This window comes from Nestor notabilis, unplaced genomic scaffold (assembly GCF_000696875.1).
Source record: "Nestor notabilis isolate BGI_N333 unplaced genomic scaffold, ASM69687v1 scaffold27946, whole genome shotgun sequence".
Classification (NCBI taxonomy): Eukaryota; Metazoa; Chordata; class Aves; order Psittaciformes; family Psittacidae; genus Nestor; species Nestor notabilis.
Window position 1 is genome coordinate 182 of NW_009932041.1, and position 20,539 is coordinate 20,720.

Consider the following 20,539-nt stretch of genomic DNA (forward strand, 5'->3'; position numbering starts at 1 on the left):
CTTGGTTTTGGCCACTCATGTCTCATAACTTGGAGTTGATTAGCTTCCCAGGTTAAAACAAATCACAGAATCCCAGCCTGGTTTGGGATGGAAGGGACCTTAAAGCTCCTCCAGCCCCAACCCAAGCCACGGGCAGGGACACCTTCCACTAGAGCAGGTTGCTCCAAGCCCCTGTGTCCAACCTGGCCTTGAACACTGCCAGGGATGGGGCAGCCACAGCTTCTCTGATTAAAAAAGAAACAAACAGGAGGTTTTCCTTCATCTGTTCTGTTACTTGAGCCATTACTGAAGAGTCTTAGCTGTGATTTTAAAGACATTCATCATATTTCATGTTTGCGTAGGTGCCTCGTCAGCTTTCAGTGAGACGCTGTGATTTTTGCCTTCTGCACTTCTCATAAAGCTTTATTTTGCAGGATTTTTAACGTTCACCTTTCTGACTGGAGGAGAGGAAGTTCCATAGAAATGTCGCGGATTGAGAAAATGAGTATCCTTGGAGTGAGGAGTTTTGGTGTAGAGGATAAAGACAAACAAATTATTAGTTTTTTTAATCCATTAACTATTTTAGTGGGACCAAATGGCGCAGGGAAAACGGTAAGGCTTACTGTGTGTTTGGGTTTGAACTGTAAATAGATCTGAAAGGCCTCAAAATACAAATAATCGTCTCTACAGAATGATATTAATAATACTGCAAAACTCTTGGTGTTCATTGCAAATACTGTGTTTAGCATTATTAGAGTTCTGCTTTCATGCCTGGATTTTGCAGAGCACTGGTTGATATTTTTAATGAGAAATTGATCCAGATCCTGATTAAAACCAATTTTGCAAAGGACCATATTCTCATGATACTCAAGATATAGAATGTTGTTTCCTATTTCTTGCTTCTCTATATTTAACTCATTTGTAAATATTGGGGTGTTTTTGCCTGCAGTACATCTTGTTCACTCCATATTGCCATTATAACTATATACTTATTTCTGTTTTCACAGACTATTATTGAATGTCTTAAATACATATCCACTGGAGATTTTCCTCCTGGCACCAAAGGAAACTCATTTGTTCACGATCCAAAGGTAAAAGTCATAGTGACTAGATTGATAGTGTGTATATCCCTAAGTAAAATACTTCACTGCACTCAGGGTTGTGATGGAAACAGGGATGCTCAAGTTCTAAGCAGACATGAGCTGCTGTGTTGCTTCAGGAAAAACAGGGAGCTGGGGGACATCAGAACATAATCCACAGCTGGAAGGTCCATTTTCAGGTGGACATCGAGAAGAATTTCCCTTACTCAGTATTTTGTTTCTACTAAAGGTTGCCAATGAAACAGATGTTCGAGCTCAGATTCGGCTGCAGTTTCGAGATGTAAATGGAGAGCTCGTAGCTGTCCAGCGATCCATGGTCTGTACCCAGAAAGGCAAGAAAACAGAATTTAAAACCCTTGAATCTGTCATTACTAGAACAAAGTAAGTTGTCAAGGTTTGTTTCCTTAGTTTGGCACGAAGATCAGTTTGGGTTTTGTATATTTTTATGTGTAAGAGAAGGGAAAACTTAATAATGTATTCATTCAAGCCACCAGTGCTCTTAGATTAAAGCTATAGAGCTTTAGTCAATTAAAAATCCTCCATTTGATATCCTCTACTTTAGGAAAAACTTACCTGTTCACTTGCAATTTCACTTCACAATTTTATTTGAAAATTGTATTAATAATGATAATTATTAATAATGGTGCAGTTTGAAAGTAGCGTTGTGTGCAGTATGTGGGCTTGACTTCCTTCAGCACCAGTTTCATTTTCAGATCATTGTGCGCCCACCTTTAACTCTGATCTCCACTATTTGACAAGAGTGTTCTCTACATCCGAGATCTTTTTTATTCCCTCTCATGGTTCTGCATAGTTACAAAATGTGTAGTGATAGTCTTGGATACAAACACTGACACTGTTAAATGCTTGTGCTGAAAATGGTAATTATATGCTTTAAAATTGTTACTTGTTAAGTTTTTTAATGAGTACATTGCAATGAGATTATACTGTTAAAAATGCCGTTTACTGCTTTCAAAAGATCTTGCTAGTAACTACTCTGGGGTTTTTCTTTACCTGTGCTGCATAGGCATGGGGAGAAGTTCAGTCTGAGCTCCAAGTGTGCAGAAATTGATCGAGAGATGGTCAGCGCCCTGGGTGTTTCCAAATCAGTGATCAACAATGTCATTTTCTGCCACCAAGAAGAATCCAACTGGCCATTAAGTGAAGGGAAGGCCCTGAAGCAGAAATTTGATGAGATCTTCTCAGCAACAAGGTTTTTCTTTTTACTGTAACTAAATAAAAACTAAGTAAGAAATTGTCTTCCCTAATAACGTAGCTGTTAGTGAAAATGCCTAAGGCCATAGGATCTGAGATTTTGTCTTTTTTAAAGGTATATTAAAGCGCTCGAAACTCTCCGTCAGGTCCGGCTGAAACAAAGCTTGAAAGTAAAAGAGTGTCAGACAGAGCTGAAATACCTGAAACAGAATAAGGAAAAAGCACAGGAAATCCAGGATCATCTGAGCAACAGAGAGGCTCAGCTGGCTGCTTCCAAGGAGAATGTAAAATCAATTGAGAATCAGCTTGATCCTCTCAAGGTAATTTGCATGATGATTACTCTTTTATATCGTGTTATTCTGATCCTTTGCTCTGAGGCAGGATCAAGCATACCTCAACAACCCTGGCAGATGCTGGTCTAGACTATAAGCAGTCAGTGGGGATTTAAGAACATCCTTTGTGAAATTCTTGTAGCAGCGTCGGGGTTTTATAGCTTAATTTAAAATCTCTCTCAAATTTAGCTGGTAACTAAAACTATGATAAGCTGTAACCAAAATGAAAACTAAACTGAAACTTAAACCTCCCTTTTCTTAAGAATACTTTATAAGGTGAAAGTTTTTCACTTAGGCTGCTGTATCGTGTAGAACAATTGATTGTGGGATTCATCAGCTGGTGAGATGTTTTACTTGCAGCATTCTTCCCTTTGCAGAGTTCTCTGGCAACAGTTGAACAGAATCTCACCAAAGTCATGAGGATAGACAACGATGTAAAGGCCCTGGAGAGCAGGAGGCGGCAGATGGAGAAGGACAATCAGGATTTGCAGCAGAAGATGGAGAAGGTTGCCTTTTAAATTCCATGCTGCAATCCCTTCTGGTGTACAATCAGTCTGTCTTTTGCTACCCATAGAATGGTTTTGGTTGGAAAGGACCTTAAGATGATCTAGTTCCAACCCCCCTGTCATGGGCAGGGACGCCTAACTCTAAGTGTATGTTCTGTTACGCATCAGATGTTGGTGAAGAGTATTTTCATAGCCCGTGTAGCTCGCTTGATGTTGTCAGATACTGCAAATACAGCTCAATAAAGCTGTATTAGGGTCTGTGTCATTTGAGTTAAATGGCTTTTTGTAACTTTTCCTGCCTCCATCGTCTGGCTTGTCAGGGAGGTGAATACTGACAAGTTTTCATAAAAGTGATAATTATTGGTGACAATGCCCTGTGGTGTGTAACTTGAACGTATTTCTCTCTCACAGTATATTGTTGATAGCCAGCACTTGTTTTGACCAGTGTGGGATGTCTCCTGGCATTGTTTTATCTCCCTGGAGATACTTTCTTTCTTTCTCTTAAAATAAGAAACAATTACCAGTCTTCTGTTGAGATTGTGCCAGGGCATTTGGAGCTACTTTGGTAACTGGGAAGAAATTCTTTGGTGGTAAAAGTTTAGATTAATTTGTTTTATCACCCTAAGAAAAATAGATTTTCTTTTTCCAGTTTTGCTTGTAGCACATTTGGTTTTTCTCAGTGTATGTTTTCGTGCAGAGATTCTGGAGGGAGGTGTTTATTTCTTATTTCTTGAATTGTGTTATGGTAAAAACTGTATGTTTTCTAAAACATCAGTAATTGGCTTATAAATGTAGTTAATAGGGAACAAAGTTAGCTTTTTGTGTTTGTTGTACAGGTGTTTCAAGGAACAGATGAACAGCTAAAGGATAGGTACCAGAGCCACCAGAGAACAGTGAAGGAGAAGGAGAAGAGATTATTAGACTGTAAGCGGGAATTGGATCGAGCCACTAAAGAGTGCCAGAGGTTTAACAGTGAGAAATCAGAACTACTTATTGAACAAGGTATTTTACACTTCCTCTATAACCTTTTTGTGTTGTTTAAAACACACTTCAGTTTCAAAGACTTTAAGAAAATAAGTCACAACTGACTTCAAATCCTCAACGTATCTTCTGCCTCAGTTTTTGAGCATTTATGTCACGTTTTCTTGTGAAGGTCGTCTCCAGCTGGAAGCAGGTCGTCACCAAGAACACATCACCATGAGGGACTCACTAATTCAGTCCTTGGCGGCACAGCTGGAGTTAGATGGTTTTGAGCAGACACCTTTTAATGAATGGCACATTACCAGTTTTCACACATTGTTGAAGGAGAGACAGAGAAAAGATACAGAAGCTGCACAGCATTTGATGGTAAGAATGTTGTTGGTTTAGTAGTGTAGTTAGTGTTGGTTAGTAGCATGTTATTGGTCCATATGTGTCTTCATGGTGCTGGGAGGAAGAAGATTGGGAGGGAAACGAAGCCATTTTTTCTTCTAGAATTCTTTGTTAGGGGTTGCCTGAATCTTTCCATGGAAATTGGTTTTGGAATGAAGAGTGATGGCAGTTCTTCAGGTAGGTTTTTCTTAGCAGCCCTCTCAGGCAGGTGGATCACTGACAAGCTAAAAAGCTTGAAGATGAATTACAGTGGGCAGCTGGTTTGAAAACAACTTTTTGTTGAAGTCATCTTGAGAAGGGAGTTGCTCTGACAGAACACTCCAGTGTGATGCATCTGCATCTTCCTGTGGAAACATTTCAGCAGAAAAATTCTGACAAGTTCTAGTTATCTAAGTGTTTCAATGTCTTGTATTACAGTGGTGAATATTTGCAAGCTTGTGTGAGTAAGTGTATTTAAATGCTGTTTTCCTGTGAAAAAATGAGTATATTATTGCTGACTTCTTTCAGAGAGAATTTACACGAAAAGAAGCAATGAAACAGAAGCAGATAGATGACATAAGAGACAAGAAAACTGGATTAGAAAAAACCATTGACCTGAAATCAGACATTCAAAATAAGAAACAAATTGAGCTGAAGAATGCGAAATATGAATTGCAGCAGTTGGAGGGGTTTTCAGACAGAATTGTGGAGTTGGAGGAGGAGATTGTCAAGACAGTAAGTTCACGTATCTGAAACGTTTATAGAAGTGGAAGTAAAACCTTTTGGCTTTATCATTAAAACAAACAAAAACCTCTTGACGTTTACTCAGTCTGCTGCATTTTTGCCATTTTAATCCCCTCTCTGTGCTTTGTCTGTTAAGGTGGTGTGCTCTCTGGGGCAGGGGCCACTCACTACTTCATTTTTCTAGAGTGCATGCATGGAGTATAGTGATGCTGCTTGGTGTAAGTAGGGTAATAGCCACAGCTGGGGAATATCATAAGATTAGTCAGTCTTACACTATTGGGCCAGAAAAATATGCCAACATCACAGCCTTTGTCCATCTATTCTTTACAAATCTTGTGTTGTTCCTGTAACAGCTAATGACACTGCTGCCAGGCAGCTTGAGAGCTTTCTTCTATTGCCTTTAGTTAGGACTTGATTGACTATAGATTGTATAACTATCTAAGTCTTCTGGGTTTTGTTTAGGAAAAGGAGCTGGAGAAGACTGAGAGGAGTAGCAGTGTAGAAAAACTGGAACGGGAAGTACAGACTCTGCAAAATGAGAAAATAAACCTGGACAAAGCTCTTAGGAAGTTGGATCAAGAGATGGAACAATTGAATCTACATACCACGACGATTACCCAAATGGAGATGCTGAAGAAAGACAAAGTAATTTTTCTATCATGATCTCATGAGACAGGGACATGAAATTAATACAGTGCCTTCAAGATTTGTATGTTTTTCAGGAGTTCATCAACAGTCTTATGTAAAGCTTCTCTCTGACTGCAAAGCCATTAACTGCATGAACACATTGACATAAACATGAAGATAGGAAAAAACTAATACAAAATGCTTCATTTCCCCAGGCAGACAAAGAAGAGCAGATCAGAAAAGTAAAAGCAAGACATTCTGATGAACTGACATCACTGCTGGGATACTTTCCAAATAAAAACCAACTTGAAGACTGGCTTCATAGTAAAAATAAGAATATAAATCAGACAAGGGATAATCTTGCTGGCCTTAAGTAGGTATTAGTTTAATTGGTTATGATCCATAAGTATTTGTATGAATTTAAATGTTGGGAAATTTAATATGCTTAATGTACTTGTTACTTTATTGTTGTTTATTTAGCTATCTGCAAAAATCAGAGACAAAATCCTGCAGAATTTGTGCAATGTAGGGCTGCTACAGTTTGTGCTAGTTAATAAATGTTTGTAGTATGTCACAGGCAGCACTAAAAGCAGATAGTGGAGGTTGCTGATCTTCTGACCTTGTAAGTCAGAGTACTTGGTGACTATATTGCAAGTTCATATGTGATTATGTTGTCCTGATGTTATTTGATTATATAGAAAAATTTGTTAGAAAGAGTAGGTAAGATCACCATACTGTGTAATGATGCACATTCCACTTCCACAAAACAAAACCTCCAAGATTTTAAGTCTAAGAGTATTGCTTAATTCAGAAGTGTGTAGCATGAGTAGAAGGGTGCTCGCATTCTTTGCTTAAGAGGTTCAGTGGTATTTCATAAGCAGTAATTGTTGTAGGGGGCAAAAAAGTTGATACTGTATTGTTCTGTAAAGTTTTGTATAGCTTTGTTGTTAGAAATGAGCTTCTCATCAGTAAGCAGCAATAAACCAAAACAGAAATGAAGCACTTTGTGCTGTGCTTAGGTTAATAAAAAGCTGATGCTATAGATTCCCTGAAAAGTCATTAAAGAAGAACTGGTGAACAGTTCTGTAGTATCAATTTCAGATTAACTTCCCATGTCTTTGTTTTGGCTTAAGCAGTTTGAAATCTTTGTGGTTTTGTAACAAAAGCCTTTGTGCATTGATTGATGTTTCAGCAAACGACTGGTGTCAGTAGAATATCATAAAACTTATGTCAGCAATGAGCTGCGAAACAAGGAAGAGCAGTTGTCGCTTCATGAAGAAAAACTGTCCAATGTCTGTGGAAGCCAAGACTTCGACAGTGACCTGAACAAGCTTCAAGATGAAATTGAGAAAAGCTCAAAACAGCGAGGTACATTCGTATATAGCTCTACCTTCTTTCCTAAAGCATGTTTTAAATGTAAGCCACGGATACTGGGATGATCTGTTGCGTGTGCAGGGCAAACAGTAGGCGCAGAAACTGACTGGAGAGAGAGTTTTACTGCATCTTACTGGGTTTTAGTAAATCACTTCCACTGTTGATTGCAGAGGGATGAGCATGGTTTAATAAAAAACTCATAGAAGAATTCAGACTGACAAGGACTTGAGGTGATTTAGGGCAGCCTGCTGAAAGCAGGGGCAGCACTGGATTCCAGCCAGGTCACTTAGAGCCATTTCAGTTCCCTGCCTTTGTGATTTATGGGTTATAATTTTCTCTTCTTTTATAGTAAATACGTATCTAGTTCACATCTTTTTATGCACTGTTTATTCAATGTAAAGTCTTTCCTTTGTAAACCAGCTGTGCTTGCGGGAGCCACTGCCGTCTATTCCCAGTTCATCACACAGCTGACAGAGGAGAACCAGAGGTGTTGTCCAGTTTGTCAGAGAGCATTTCAGACAGAGGCTGATCTGCAAGATGTCATCAGTGACCTGCAGTCTAAGCTGCGTCTTGCTCCAGACAAACTGAAGTCAACAGAGTCTGAGCTTAAAAGAAAAGAGAAGAAACGTGATGAAATGATGAGTCTTAAACCACTGAGGTAAAATCCTTAGCAACCTGGATTGTTGCAAGCTGTTTTCTTCTAAATCCTTGGGTTTTATTATTAAAAACAATGCAGACATTAGGAGGATTGATTTTAGGACTTGTTAATTAAAAAATCTCAGTTGTTGAGATAAGTATCTTCCTAGCATTTGTTCTCCACTTGTTTGGACTTTAATGTTAAACTGGTTTATATTCCTGGTATTTCTGGTCCTTTGGAGCTTCTCGTGAGAGTTAGACAGAAAAAGTGGTTCTATACATATTTTCTACTATTTACACTATAGAGGCAGTTTCCCCTCCTTGTTACTTATCATTGTAATTTAAAATGGACAGGCTGGTTCTGTCATTACTGAAATGTTTTTTATACATCACCTTAAATATGTTTCTTAAGAAAGCTGAAATGTCTGTAGAGACAGAATGGGAGCTGAACCTGTATTGAACACCCTTTAATAATATCTTAATTCATATCTTCTTTAACAGTAGTTTTTATTGCTGGCAGTTTTATATGAATGATGACGTTTTAGAAAGGCATCTCTGGATTTTATAGCAGATTTCCAATGCCATTTATGTTTCCTTGAGGTTCAGTCAGCTGCAGCTCCATCATTGGGGAATGAATCTCTGTCTCTGATACTGATAATCCATAGATTGAACTGAATACGGATTAAACTGAATTATTTTAGTTACTTAACCTTTTTATGTTGGGTTTGGATGTTTGGGTTGTTTTGTGATGAGTTTCTTGAACATGCAAGGTAATAAAAAGGGTAGGTATCATTAACAAATGCAGGAAAGGTGCCTACGGTATTTTCCAGTTTCTAGGCTGAGTTAGTCTGTATTTTTAAAGCCATGAAAACACTGGACAGGCTCCAGAGCATCAGCAAATAACACTTGGCCTAAAGAGTTTTTGTCAGAGTCCTCTTCTTTCTTAGCATACAAACAGCATTCAAAGTGAGGGTAGTTCGCAGGTTTGTGTGTTACAGGGTAGACCTTTCCTTCACAAGAGGGCACCCTTGCACAGTGGATTTCATCCCTCTCATGAGCACTTGCTGCAATTGAGTTAAAAGAGATTTTGTTTGCTTATTTCACCTCACTTGTCTAAACCAAGGGCTGTGTTACCTTAGCTGGGTATATAACATCAGCTTCATCTAATACGGGCAAGGTTAAAGGAATTATATTGATTAAATTTAGTCTTCCACTATTAAGTCCTATCACAGACTTTGTGATCTTGAATGTCTTGAACTTATGCTGCTGTTTTGAGAAAGGAAACTTTAAGGATTTGTATTTTATTCAAGGCAAACTGTAGTTGAACTCCAAGCGAGGGACATACCGGACTTGAGGAACAAGATACAGAATGCAAACAGGGATTTGACAGGCCTGAAGGGCGAGATAGAAGAACAGGAATTACTCTTGCAGACAGCTTTGTCTGAGGAGGAAAGTGCCAAGGCATGTTTACAGGATATAACTCTAATGGAAAGGTACCAGGTACGTTTGGAAATTTCTTTTAATATATAAAATTATACTTACTAATGTAGTTATTCAATAATATGACAAAACTTTGAGGTCTTAAGACTTTTGAAGCAAAGTAAAAATACTTTCAAAGCCAACATAACAGAGGTGAGCTTGATTCTAATAAAACTTCAAGTTTTATGTCATGATTTTTTCTTCTGAGGACCACGGAGTCCCTAGAGTTCTGATTCAATTCTGTGCTATAGCAACTGGGAATAAAGGCATAATCCAGAACTTGAGCATGACTGGAAGTACCCCAAAGTGTATTTCAGTCCTCACAGTCATTATAGTTCAGCGTATTCTCAGCTTTTACTCTGTGTACTTTCTGAAATCTTCTCACATGTGCTTCCTCGTTCTGTGCCATATGGTGAAGGGGAATGGATAATCCTACACCGTTATTATTCTGAGAGTCTTCATGCCTTTATTACCAACACAAAATCTTGGCTTGACCAAGAACCATGAGAGGGACAACTATGCAGAGAACCTGGAGCCAGGCAGAGGACTGAGAGCACTTCGTGAGTGGGAGATGGCAGCAGCTCCTGAGGCCCAATGGTTCAGTTGTCACAGGGACAGGTAGCACATGTAACTGTTCCGAGGTGGACTTGGGTGTCTCAAGCTTGCCCATCCATACTGGCTGGTTTCCTCTCGCAATTAGGAATTCCAGATTCCAGCAGCCTGTGGCTGATATGACTTTCCTGATAATAATGTGACGTTGCTCCACCAGCAGAGATTAAATTTGAATGCATTGAGTCATGTGTGCCTCAAGCCCCAAGCATGTTGTTGTGTGCCAAAGATAAGAAATATATTGTTAAACACTACTACAATAGTAATAGTGCTTTTCCTCATACTTTCAGACTGATATTAGGGATGTTGAACGTAAAATTGCTCAGCAGGAGGCTAAGCTGCTAGGGGTCGATTTAAGTAGAACTGTTCTACAAGTAAGCCAAGAAAAACAAGAGAAAAAGCACTTGTGGGATACAGGTAGGTCATACAAGACTGGTATTTCATTTTGTATTATTGAAAATAACGTTCCAAGCTTCCTGCCATTAACATTTTAGTTTCATTGCTTTACATTCTGAAATAACTGTTCTAGTTATTTCAGAACGTTCGTTGCTTTGGCTTAATTTAGACTTCAATTTTGATGAGGAAGATTATGTTTTTAATAGCAGATTGTTTTGCTCGGTGTTTGTTTTCATCTGCAGTTACTAGTAAAATTGAGTTAAACCAGAAACTGAAGCAAGACCAGCAAAATCAGGTCCAGCAGCTGAAGAGCACCGTTAATGAGCTTAAAGCAGAGAAACTTCAGATTTTCAGCAGCATGCAGCGTCGTCACCAGCTGGAGGAACAAACAGGGGAATTGATTTCTGAGGTTCAGGACTTATGCAGAGAGATCAAGGTAGGAAATACTCTCGTCATTTACCCCTTAGCTTTGTTGTTCTGGGAGAAAAATAATAATCCTGTTATATTTAGCATTGTCTGTAATCCTAAAAATAAGATGTATTTTTAATGTGCGGCTGTTGCATATCTTTGGGCATGGTCAGAACTTTATTAAGACGTGCTTTCACGTTTATTTTAACACACACACAGAACCAAGTAACCACGTGACTTTTTTACTATGCTTTAACAGAATGAGAAAATAAAAAGGATTTTCTCCAACTACTTTTCAGGAAGCGAAAGAACAGGTATTTCCTTTGGATGCAACTTTAGAAAAGCTGCAGCAGGAGAAGGAGGATCTGGTGAATAAAAGGACTACAAGTAATAAAGAAGCACAGGATAAGGTTTGTTGCTCTTGGCGTAGCAGGGAGATAGGGTTATATATTGGTTTTCAGGCATGGATGGAACTGTGGTAATGAGTCTGCTTTTAGGAAACAGTGACTTTAACGGATGCTTTAGATTGATGGAGCTTTTGTGGAAGAAAAGGAACATAATTAAGTCAGGAGATGAACTCAATTGTTATTAACCTTTGGCTGTGCTGTCAAAGGGACATTTGCCAATATTTAGTGACTGGTGATATTAAAAAGCCCTTCCTATAGACGTAAGAGGAATAGGAAGGGTGACTGTAACCTGTCCTTGCCAAGAGACAAATGTGCAGTGGCTCTTCTGTAAGCTCAAATGAGTGTTTTACCATTTGTTTTGGAAGACATTTTCATGGTGATAAGTTGTATCTGGGTTTCAGAAGCTGAAGGTTTTATAAGTTAATTAAAGGGAATTATGATAAGGAATTGTATTTTGACAGTAGCGTTATCCAGTATCTAGTATTTGATACAGAGGGTATCAGTTTTTGGACAAAAGACTACATTTCATTTGAAGTCTTTTCCCTGCAGATGAATGGCATAAATGAGAAAGTTAAAGATATCAACAAGTACATGAAAGAAATCGAAAACTATATTCAGCAAGGAAGAGATGACTATAGAAAGGTAACCTAAAACCCAATCAATGAAAAGATGACATCAAAAATACTTCTGTGTTTAAGCTGTCTGCTGTTTTATTTCTTTAGCAAAAGGAGTCTGAACTCAGTGAAGTAAATTCGCAGTTAGCTGACTGTGAGAAACAGAAGGAAAAGATAAGTAAAGAGATGGAAACGATTCGACAGGATATTGACACTCAAAAGGTAGATTTGTTGTTTAGAGTAAATGTATTTTGCATAGTTGAACTAATTTCTGGGTTTGGCTTAGCTTTGCCTAGGTCCATAGTGGTGCAAAGTTTGTCTCCTCTTCATTTACTTAGTTGTTAGTCAGAATAGCTGCTATATGTGCATTAGGCTGAAAAAGTCTTGAGATTTGGATATGCAAAAATAGATGCATTTTTAAAACCTTTATGTGGAGAATACTTGCCCTCTGAAGTGAGGTACCAAACTGCAGGTACCAAAAGTTGCTTGTCGCTCCAGGTTTTGTCATGTACTTTAAATTCTTATGTAGGTATTTCAAATACTGTTAATATTCTTGATAGGAAAGATGTCTTTCCCCATTCTACCCCACCCCTTACTGTCTAACTTAACGGAACAGACATGGGGGACTTAGTTAAATCTCATCCTAAATTACCTCCCCATTTGAAACATTGATTAATAGTCACACACAGGATCACTCTTGTGTTCATCGGTGACAATAAATACTGTTATTTCAGATTGAAATATAAAATAATACTGCTAATTTCCATTATACCTGGTTTCCAGCACAAGATGAGTTCTCACTGATAATTTTTGTTGTTATCAATTATTTCATGCTTGCAGCACGTTTTAGAGTTGTGCAGAGCTCATACTGTGTAAATGAGAATCAATATACTGAAGCATTATACAACTTCTTGCTTTCTGTGGAGACAGGTCCAGGAAAGGTGGCTGGAGGATAATCTTACTTTGAGGAAACGAAAGGAAGAGCTAAAAGATGTTGAAGACAACATAAAACGGCTTGTAAGGGAGATGGGAGAAATGAAGGTCCCGGAAATGAAGAAGTAAGTGTCTTCAAAACAGCAAGGCATGTTCTGCACAGGCATTCAATGAGTATCTGAATGTAATAGTCACTGTGTTTTTAGTGTGTTTCCTGGTCCGCTTTTCTCCCTATTCATGTAGACCACTTCCTCCTTTAAACTCACGTTTCTATAATAGCCCCATGATGACAACATAAATGACTCAGTGCATTATATAGTGCTTAAAGACACACACGTGCACATGTACCTTTACCTGTACTAATCCAGTCCATTTTTTTAATGAATTCCACTGATAAATCCACATGTAAAAACAATTCATGTCTCTCAGTAAGAATATTTAGTTGTCATTTCCAGTTTGCTCATGTAGGTCTCGGCAGAAAATTTTGTATTTACTTCAGTAGTTTAATACTAATTGCTTAGACAATAAACACTTTTGAAAAGGAATTAGCCCTATGCTGGTGCTTACATGGGAACTGTTTATTTAGCTTTCTAGAGGTTACTCAATTAATTAATCTTATTTTGCTCAGCATCCTAATTTAATTCCACCTCTGAAATGAATTATTTATATGTTTCTACATACAGCACTTTGGCATCTGAACTTCGTAACTTGCTTCTCCCACTCACAATAGTGATTGAATATGTTCTTCCCAAAGTTAAAAATACTTTTGTTTCAATGTCTTCGTTTCAGGGATGTTAGTACTATAGTTTTAACTGTTACAGACTTTACAGATATAATGTAATGCGCTCCCTACATCAACTCCAAATTAGAACCCTGATTGATAAATTGTGAAACACTCAATACAAAAGACTTGTGTATCAATTATGGTTTCACAGTGAACAGAAACATCTCGAGGAGAAAATAGAATCTCTGAAAAGAAACCATCATCTTGCCCTGGGTCGACAGCGTGGATTTGAGGAGGAGATTGTCCGGTTCAAAAAGGAGCTTCGAGAGCCACAATTCAAAGATGCAGAGGAAAAATACAGGGACATGATGATTGTCATGAGAACAACAGAGCTAGTGAACAAGGATCTGGACCTTTATTACAAGGCTCTTGATAAGTAAGTATTGTCATCTGAGGGTGATTCTTAAATGTGTTCATCTTTATTACTAATGATAATCTCGATCCAAAAGTAGCTTTTAGTTTCAGACTTCCAGGGGTAACTTAGAAACAGGAAATCAATAAAAGTCTTTGAGATGTTTAATCAGTTCTCTTTATAAAATCTGGCATTTAAATATTAAGGCAACATAACACGGTACAACTTTTAAAGCAAATTAATGAAAACATGCTGCAAACTGCACAGGATTGGTAGGATGTAGGAAATTTGTAAGTGAATGTATATAATGTACATACAGTAAATGTGTTGGTAATAACTAGAGTTTAATAGAGTCGTAGATAAATCTAGTGATCATTATAAATTTATTCAGAGTTCTCTGTAGGACCTATTTTGAGTTATGGTTGTACATGTTAGGACTCATATTTGGTGGTTAGAGAGTGTCCAGCCAATAAACACATTCAACTTACTTTGGTTGTCAGACGAGACCACATGAAGAGCCAGCGGAGCCGGAGGTGAGAGGAACAGCCAGAGAGCTATTCTGCTGTAGCTTTTTTTCCTTTTGAAGGCATTTTTAGGACACTTTTGAGAGTGTGTCTCCCAGAACTGCTGATGCTTTTCCTTTCTGCCTGTGCTTTTGGTGGGTTTTGGTTTTGAGGGAAGTGAATTATTACAGGCTATGCGATGGCTAATTGGGAGAATGTGTTCCTTAAAGGTCTGTCTCACATGTTATCTTAAAATAAATACTCCACAGTACGAGTCAAGGGAAGGTGGAATCTGTATTTAAATCATTCATTATTAACCTGGATCTTTCTTACATAGTCTCTCTACTCTTCCATTTCTATAGCAGTATATTTTAGCATCTTCTGGTCATACCTTAACACAGATAAGACACACCAGGTAGATTTCTTGTTCCCCATGATCTTCTGAGGTAAACAAATGTGTTTGCATTAAAGAATATCACAGTATAGAGGTGGCTTTCCCCTGTTTCCAGTGTGGGTGGTTTTGTGCTTATATTAGAGAAGGCAAGATCAAAAGAAGCATGTCTTGCATTTGATGGAAAGTGTAGTCAACTTCGTGATTGTTTCTGCTTCCTCTGGAAGCTGGTTTTCTAGTCTTGGGCTGACTGGCCAAAAATAGTATCTCATCATTTGTAAACATATACAAAGTAAAAGATAAGGCTCCCTAATAACCCCCTTAAATGTTCAATTATAGTGGAATTGCAGTGAGCTGTTGCAATTTGGTGGACAATGGGGAAAGATCTTGGAGTCAGTGGATATGTTTTAGGAAATACAAAACTGGTTGTCAGTGACAGAAAGATAAATTGAATATTACGAACAAAGAAAGAAAGAAACATTTGGGCACTTTATGAATTCCCAGGACATGGAACTTTGGTCTGCTGTATTAAAAAGAGTCTGGAAAAAGGAGCACAGAAGAGCAGGCCTGTGGTTGAGGGTACAGCATGCTGGCTAAGAAGAGAAACTAAACAGATGAGAGCTTTCCAAGTTGAAAAGATGGTCTAGAGGAATCCTGCTTTCAGCAGTTTTAACAATTATATACAGTTAAACATAGTATTAAAATGTAAGCTGAGCCATAATTTATTTTGTGAACATGTGAATTGTTCAGAACTTGCATAATTCTTCCCTTTCAGCTTAAATGGAAATGCACTCCAAGAACTTCCTTTTTAGAATTCAGAATCTTTTTGTATGGTATCAAATCATCTATTGTTCCTATTTAAGGCAAAACAGGAAACCAGTCTGGTAATTTTAAGAAGAATAGATAAGCATCACTTATTGGTAATCGTCTGAAAGATCGGTGAGACGAAACGTTAACTCTAATGGCCAGAGATTGAAAGCTGTCTCTGTCGCTGGGAAAACTGACATTTCGGGTGTTCTGTGCTATCACTTGATCTTTATTGAGTTAATATTTAGAGGTTTATGATAAATATTGATGAGGAATGCATTCTTGGGTTCAACAAAGTAAACAGTTGAAAACAGGTTCTTCTTTCTTTGAATTTAACAAATCCTATTAGAGTTGATTCTACAGTATTCCCCAGAAGAGGTGGAAATAATTCATGTAAGAGAGAAAGTAGGAAAAGTCTATGTAAAAGTCCATTTCAGAAGTATATTTTGTTTCCACCATATTTTTTTGGCATAAATTGAGCAAGCAATTTTTTTTCATTACAGAGTACTTTTTGCTTTAAAAAGCCAAATTAGGAACGTGGCATCCTGTCCTTTCTGGAATGTTTTCATAAGGAGTTTATCTATTATTCAACTAAAGTCATTTTGATACATTTAGCAGGGGAATTTAGCTGGAAATAGTTAATGACATCCTATGTTCCTCTTGCTGCTGAAGAGAAAGGCAACTCTAATCAGAATGTCTCTTTGGGTGATTATAAATTATAGTCTCAAGAAGAATTCTCCACTCTCCTTTTCTGCAGAGACCCGGTTATTTGCGTTGTTGGGAGACTGCACCAAGGAGTAACACTACTGCTGTTTATAAAGCCTTAATATCAGATTCATCTTCTTGGTGTCAGTCTTAAAATATACCTCACATAAATTATCTCTTGGAAATCCACGTAAAGCTACTCTCCATTGAGTGACTGCAAATCTTTCTGTCTTCACGACTCTCCTGCTGCTTGAGACTGAGCTGTTTGTGAGACAATTTATGCAATTGTGTGTGGCTGATCTTTAGATACTTCTGTATTCAAAATGAACCAGTATTTATTGTATTTTTAGTACAAGTATTTAGGGATTGGAAAGGGAGCTGCTGCCTTCCTTAAAGCTCCTCTAGTCCCTGGTAGTCCATGGTCACACCTTTAACAATTTGCACTTGTTCTTGTTTTAGAGCAATAATGACATTTCATAGCATGAAGATGGAAGAAATCAACAAAATAATTCGTGAACTTTGGCGAAGCACCTACAGAGGACAAGGTATGTGCAATTCTTATTTTGTTAGCTTTGCTCATATGTATCCCTTTGATATTGAGCACTGCATATGGAGAAGCTTGTTCAAAATACTGAAAACCTAGGATCTGAAAATAGTTGGTTCCATTCTAGAGTCTGCTTTTGTTGTTCACCACTATAATCTTTTTATTACACATACGTAAGTTATAGGATAAATAGAGTTAATTTTCCTTTTCCATGTTTTCTGAAGGCAGTTTCTTTGAAGCAGAGGAACTGCTTGAGTTCATTCTTCCAATTTCGGAAAAAATCCTTTCAAAGGTGTAGCTATCGGGGGGAGTTCTGAATGGAATTTTTGTGGTTGCTGCCTATTGTACCTCTCACCTCCTGGTAACCCTGTGGTATTTTTAATAATGTAAAATCTGTCTCCTTGCTGGTTTCAGATATTGAGTATATAGAAATTCGTTCTGATGCAGATGAGAATGTCTCAGCCTCTGATAAAAGAAGAAGTTACAATTACAGAGTAGTAATGGTAAAGGGAGATACAGCACTGGATATGCGAGGAAGATGTAGTGCTGGGCAAAAGGTAACAGCATTTGGTTTTTAGTATGAAGTAAAATCTTGCAGGTGAATGCAGAAGAGAAACATGTTCTGAGTGACCCTGGAGAACAAGTGGCTCCAACTGTAACTTACAGTCCTGCGCAGCTTCCCTTCACCGTGTCTGGATTTTGCTGACAGTATGCAATATATGAATCTGAACATCTGAAACCTATTTGGGGTTTCCAGAATCTGGTGTTTCAGTTGAGGACTGGTCTAAGTCCTGCAGGAGTGAAGAGTTTTCAACTTCCCTCTCCTCAAGTTCAAATCCCCCCAGTCCGTCTCTTGCTAATTACCACTAAGGTTCCCATAGCTTTAGGTCTATTGACTTGCTCCCCTATTTTTGCCTTCCTGAGGGCTGCCCTTGGTCTTCTTTTCACAACTGCATCTACCTCTAAGTGTGGCAAGACCTCTTTTTCTCCAAATTATGCTGCTGTCTCCTACTGCTCAATATAACCTTTCAGTTCATGTCACCAAATACATACCATACTCACTGTTGGGTCATGTTGAGCTTGTTGTCATCCAACACCCCCAAGTCTTTTTCCTTAGTCTACTTTCCATCCATTCTCTGCCCAGCCTGGTTCTTGGGAGCCAGGCCTTTTCCATGACCACATGGTACAGGCAGTAGTAGAAAAAGAAGTCAAGGAATGGAATAAAATTATATACAATACCTTTAAGTGCATGCAGCAGTAGAGAAAGGATGTGTCATCAGAAGATGAATAATGTATTGTTGCTTGAGTATGAAAAATGCTGTCGAATTAAATCCCACACGAGTGTAGATGTTTACTTAGTTTTGAAAATTCCATACAAATTCTGGGGGAAATCCAAATCTTCTAAAACAGCACTATAGGCAAAAAATGTGTCCTCTCCTTAAGTAGTTTAGGATGTTACGTTAGAGTCCTATGTAAACGAGAGTGAAACTTGTTCACAGTTTCTTAGCTTATATTCTGAGAATTCTTTGATCGTGAAGTGTGATGCCAACAGTTGTGATAATTGGAAAGTATTTTTGGCAGCACAGTTTCCATCGAGTGTTCTGTAATTTTCACTAGTTCAGGAGAGCTAATAGCAGTGTGATTAGGTATGATAACACCAGACTAACGTGTAAGGTGGTAAATCCTTCTGTCTTCACGTTTAGTTCATCGTCAGTTCAGTACCTCAAACCTAGTGACACCCATACATATTTCCACTGCCCCCGATGCATTTTGGTGGGGCTTGAAGAGAGCAAGATGGCAATGCAGCATCTTTACCTCAGGTCGGAATCTTTGCTTCCAACATCTCTTCAGTTTTGAGTTTGACTTCTACGATGTTTTCTCCAACAGTACTTTGCAGAGCGGATCTGTCAATTCAAACTTGAAGTTCTAATGTAGTTTTTCAGTAACTAATTACTGACATTTTATGAACTGTCAGCACATTGTTATGGAAACTTTACTAATGGTTTGTAATGGCATTGAAAATAGCATGTTACATGTAGATCCTCTACAAACACTTTGAAGACTGAGATTTTGATGTTGATTTGGTTTTTTTTCCCCCTTAGGTGCTTGCTTCTCTTATTATCCGTCTTGCTCTAGCAGAAACATTCTGTCTCAACTGTGGCATATTGGCACTTGATGAGCCTACTACCAACCTTGATCGAGAAAACATCGAGTCTCTTGCCCATGCCCTCGTGGAGTAAGTGATCTCTTCTTGAGAAGCTTAAGATGGATGTTTTTCAACTGTTAATAGTAGTTGGCAGAAGTTAATTACATTTTGAGTTGGCATATTTCTGTTAGCATCTGCAAATATACATGCAAAGCAGTAGTTTTAGATTCCTTTTCCTTTATCTGGCAAAGAAAAAGGGTTTCTTAAATAATTTAAGGGGTTTTAGGTGGGTGAAAAGAGTTGCTAATCAGCATTAGATTGCTTGAAGGTCCATGTCATCCGTTTTCAATAGTTAAATATTTTGATCAATAGTTAAATATTTTTATCAGTAGTTAAATTCTTTTGTTCTCTGTTTTTACAAGTCCTCTAAAACCAGAAAGTGATTTAGATAAATACACACTAAACGATGTCTCTTTGTAGGATAATAAAAAGCCGCTCACAGCAGCGTAACTTTCAGCTTCTGGTGATAACTCACGATGAGGATTTTGTTGAACTTCTGGTCCGTTCTGAATATGTGGAGACGTTCTACAGGATAAGGAAGAACATTGACCAGTGCTCTGAGATCATGAAATGCAGTGCCAGCTCCCTGGGCTCGTACGTTCATTAGGAATTTGAGTAATTGCATGTTATAGACTGGCTTGGCTGCCTGACTCTCTAAGAGGTCAGATGAAGGCACCTGAAAATATAATTCCTTTGTATTATATATTATTGAGGGTTTGTAACAATTTTAGCTGAAGTCTAAAACTATTAAACTTCTAAGCTTTTGCATATTTCTTCGCCTGGGTTTAAGGATCATCACAACCTGGACCTGTTAAGCACCACGGACAGAGGCAGCCCCGGGACCAGCCACTGCTGAGCCCCTCACATTCATGATACCACCACCACCACCACCTAAAGGGTCTGGGCATCTGCACCGAAAGAGGCAAAACCCAACAGCACCAGAGGTGTGATTCTGCGTCTCAATAGCTGATGTTGTTTAGTGCTTCCATGGCCAGAGAGTTAGGTGGACTTGGGGAAAGGTGCCTCAAAGGGTACACACACAAATTGAGCGCTTGAACCGAGGATTATTTCCACCTGAATTTTCTGAAACTGCAAGTCACTAGAACCAGGGTAGCCCCGTCATTGGGAAACCGCTCAGATAGATAAGCGAATGAATGGGACTTCCTAGCAATTACACTCACCAGTCCCCTGATAAAGCAATTAACAGCAGAGTGGGGAGAGGGGGAGGAGAAGGCAGAGGAAAATGCTACGCCGTGCATTACATTTGCAGTTTTAAATAAGAATCTTCACTGACTGTAGCACTACTTCCTGAAGGGGAATTTTCTTAGAGATACAATCAACAGGAAAAAAAAAAGTCTTTGAATTTTCAAATTTTCCTGTCGTACCCGTTTGCTTTAGCATGACACATACATCCCAGCTCGTGAAAATCGCATCAGCTTCAGAAGCAACTCCTCAACCTTTGTGAATTCCGTGCCTTCCCCCCCACACTCCAAGGTAAAGCCATGACTGGCAATCCCTCTGTAACGCAGATTGAGGCACAG

General features: G+C 38.4%; 1 protein-coding gene across 1 annotated transcript; it reads left to right on the plus strand.

Moving 5' to 3' along the window:
- Positions 1–402: 402 nt before the first annotated feature.
- On the plus strand, positions 403–19,605 carry RAD50 (RAD50 homolog (S. cerevisiae)). Its single transcript, XM_010016185.1, has 25 exons — positions 403–591; positions 987–1,070; positions 1,309–1,460; positions 2,104–2,289; positions 2,407–2,611; positions 3,001–3,129; positions 3,966–4,131; positions 4,283–4,476; positions 5,008–5,214; positions 5,686–5,868; positions 6,066–6,223; positions 7,043–7,218; positions 7,645–7,882; positions 9,171–9,360; positions 10,239–10,365; positions 10,587–10,780; positions 11,052–11,162; positions 11,709–11,801; positions 11,882–11,995; positions 12,704–12,831; positions 13,642–13,866; positions 16,708–16,793; positions 17,207–17,349; positions 18,895–19,028; positions 19,419–19,605. Exons 1-25 carry the CDS (start codon positions 463–465, stop codon positions 19,603–19,605), a joined length of 3,939 nt encoding a protein of 1,312 aa, XP_010014487.1. The 5' UTR covers positions 403–462.
- The last annotated feature ends 934 nt before the right edge of the window (positions 19,606–20,539 follow it).

Bases quoted from the DNA above. Each gene is read 5' to 3' on its own strand.
- RAD50 (XM_010016185.1), top strand. From the start codon at position 463: ATGTCGCGGATTGAGAAAATGAGTATCCTTGGAGTGAGGAGTTTTGGT. The intron at 7,883-9,170 runs GTAAAATCCTTA...ATTTTATTCAAG, and splicing joins ATGAGTCTTAAACCACTGAG to GCAAACTGTAGTTGAACTCC. The intron at 16,794-17,206 runs GTATGTGCAATT...TGCTGGTTTCAG, and splicing joins AAGCACCTACAGAGGACAAG to ATATTGAGTATATAGAAATT.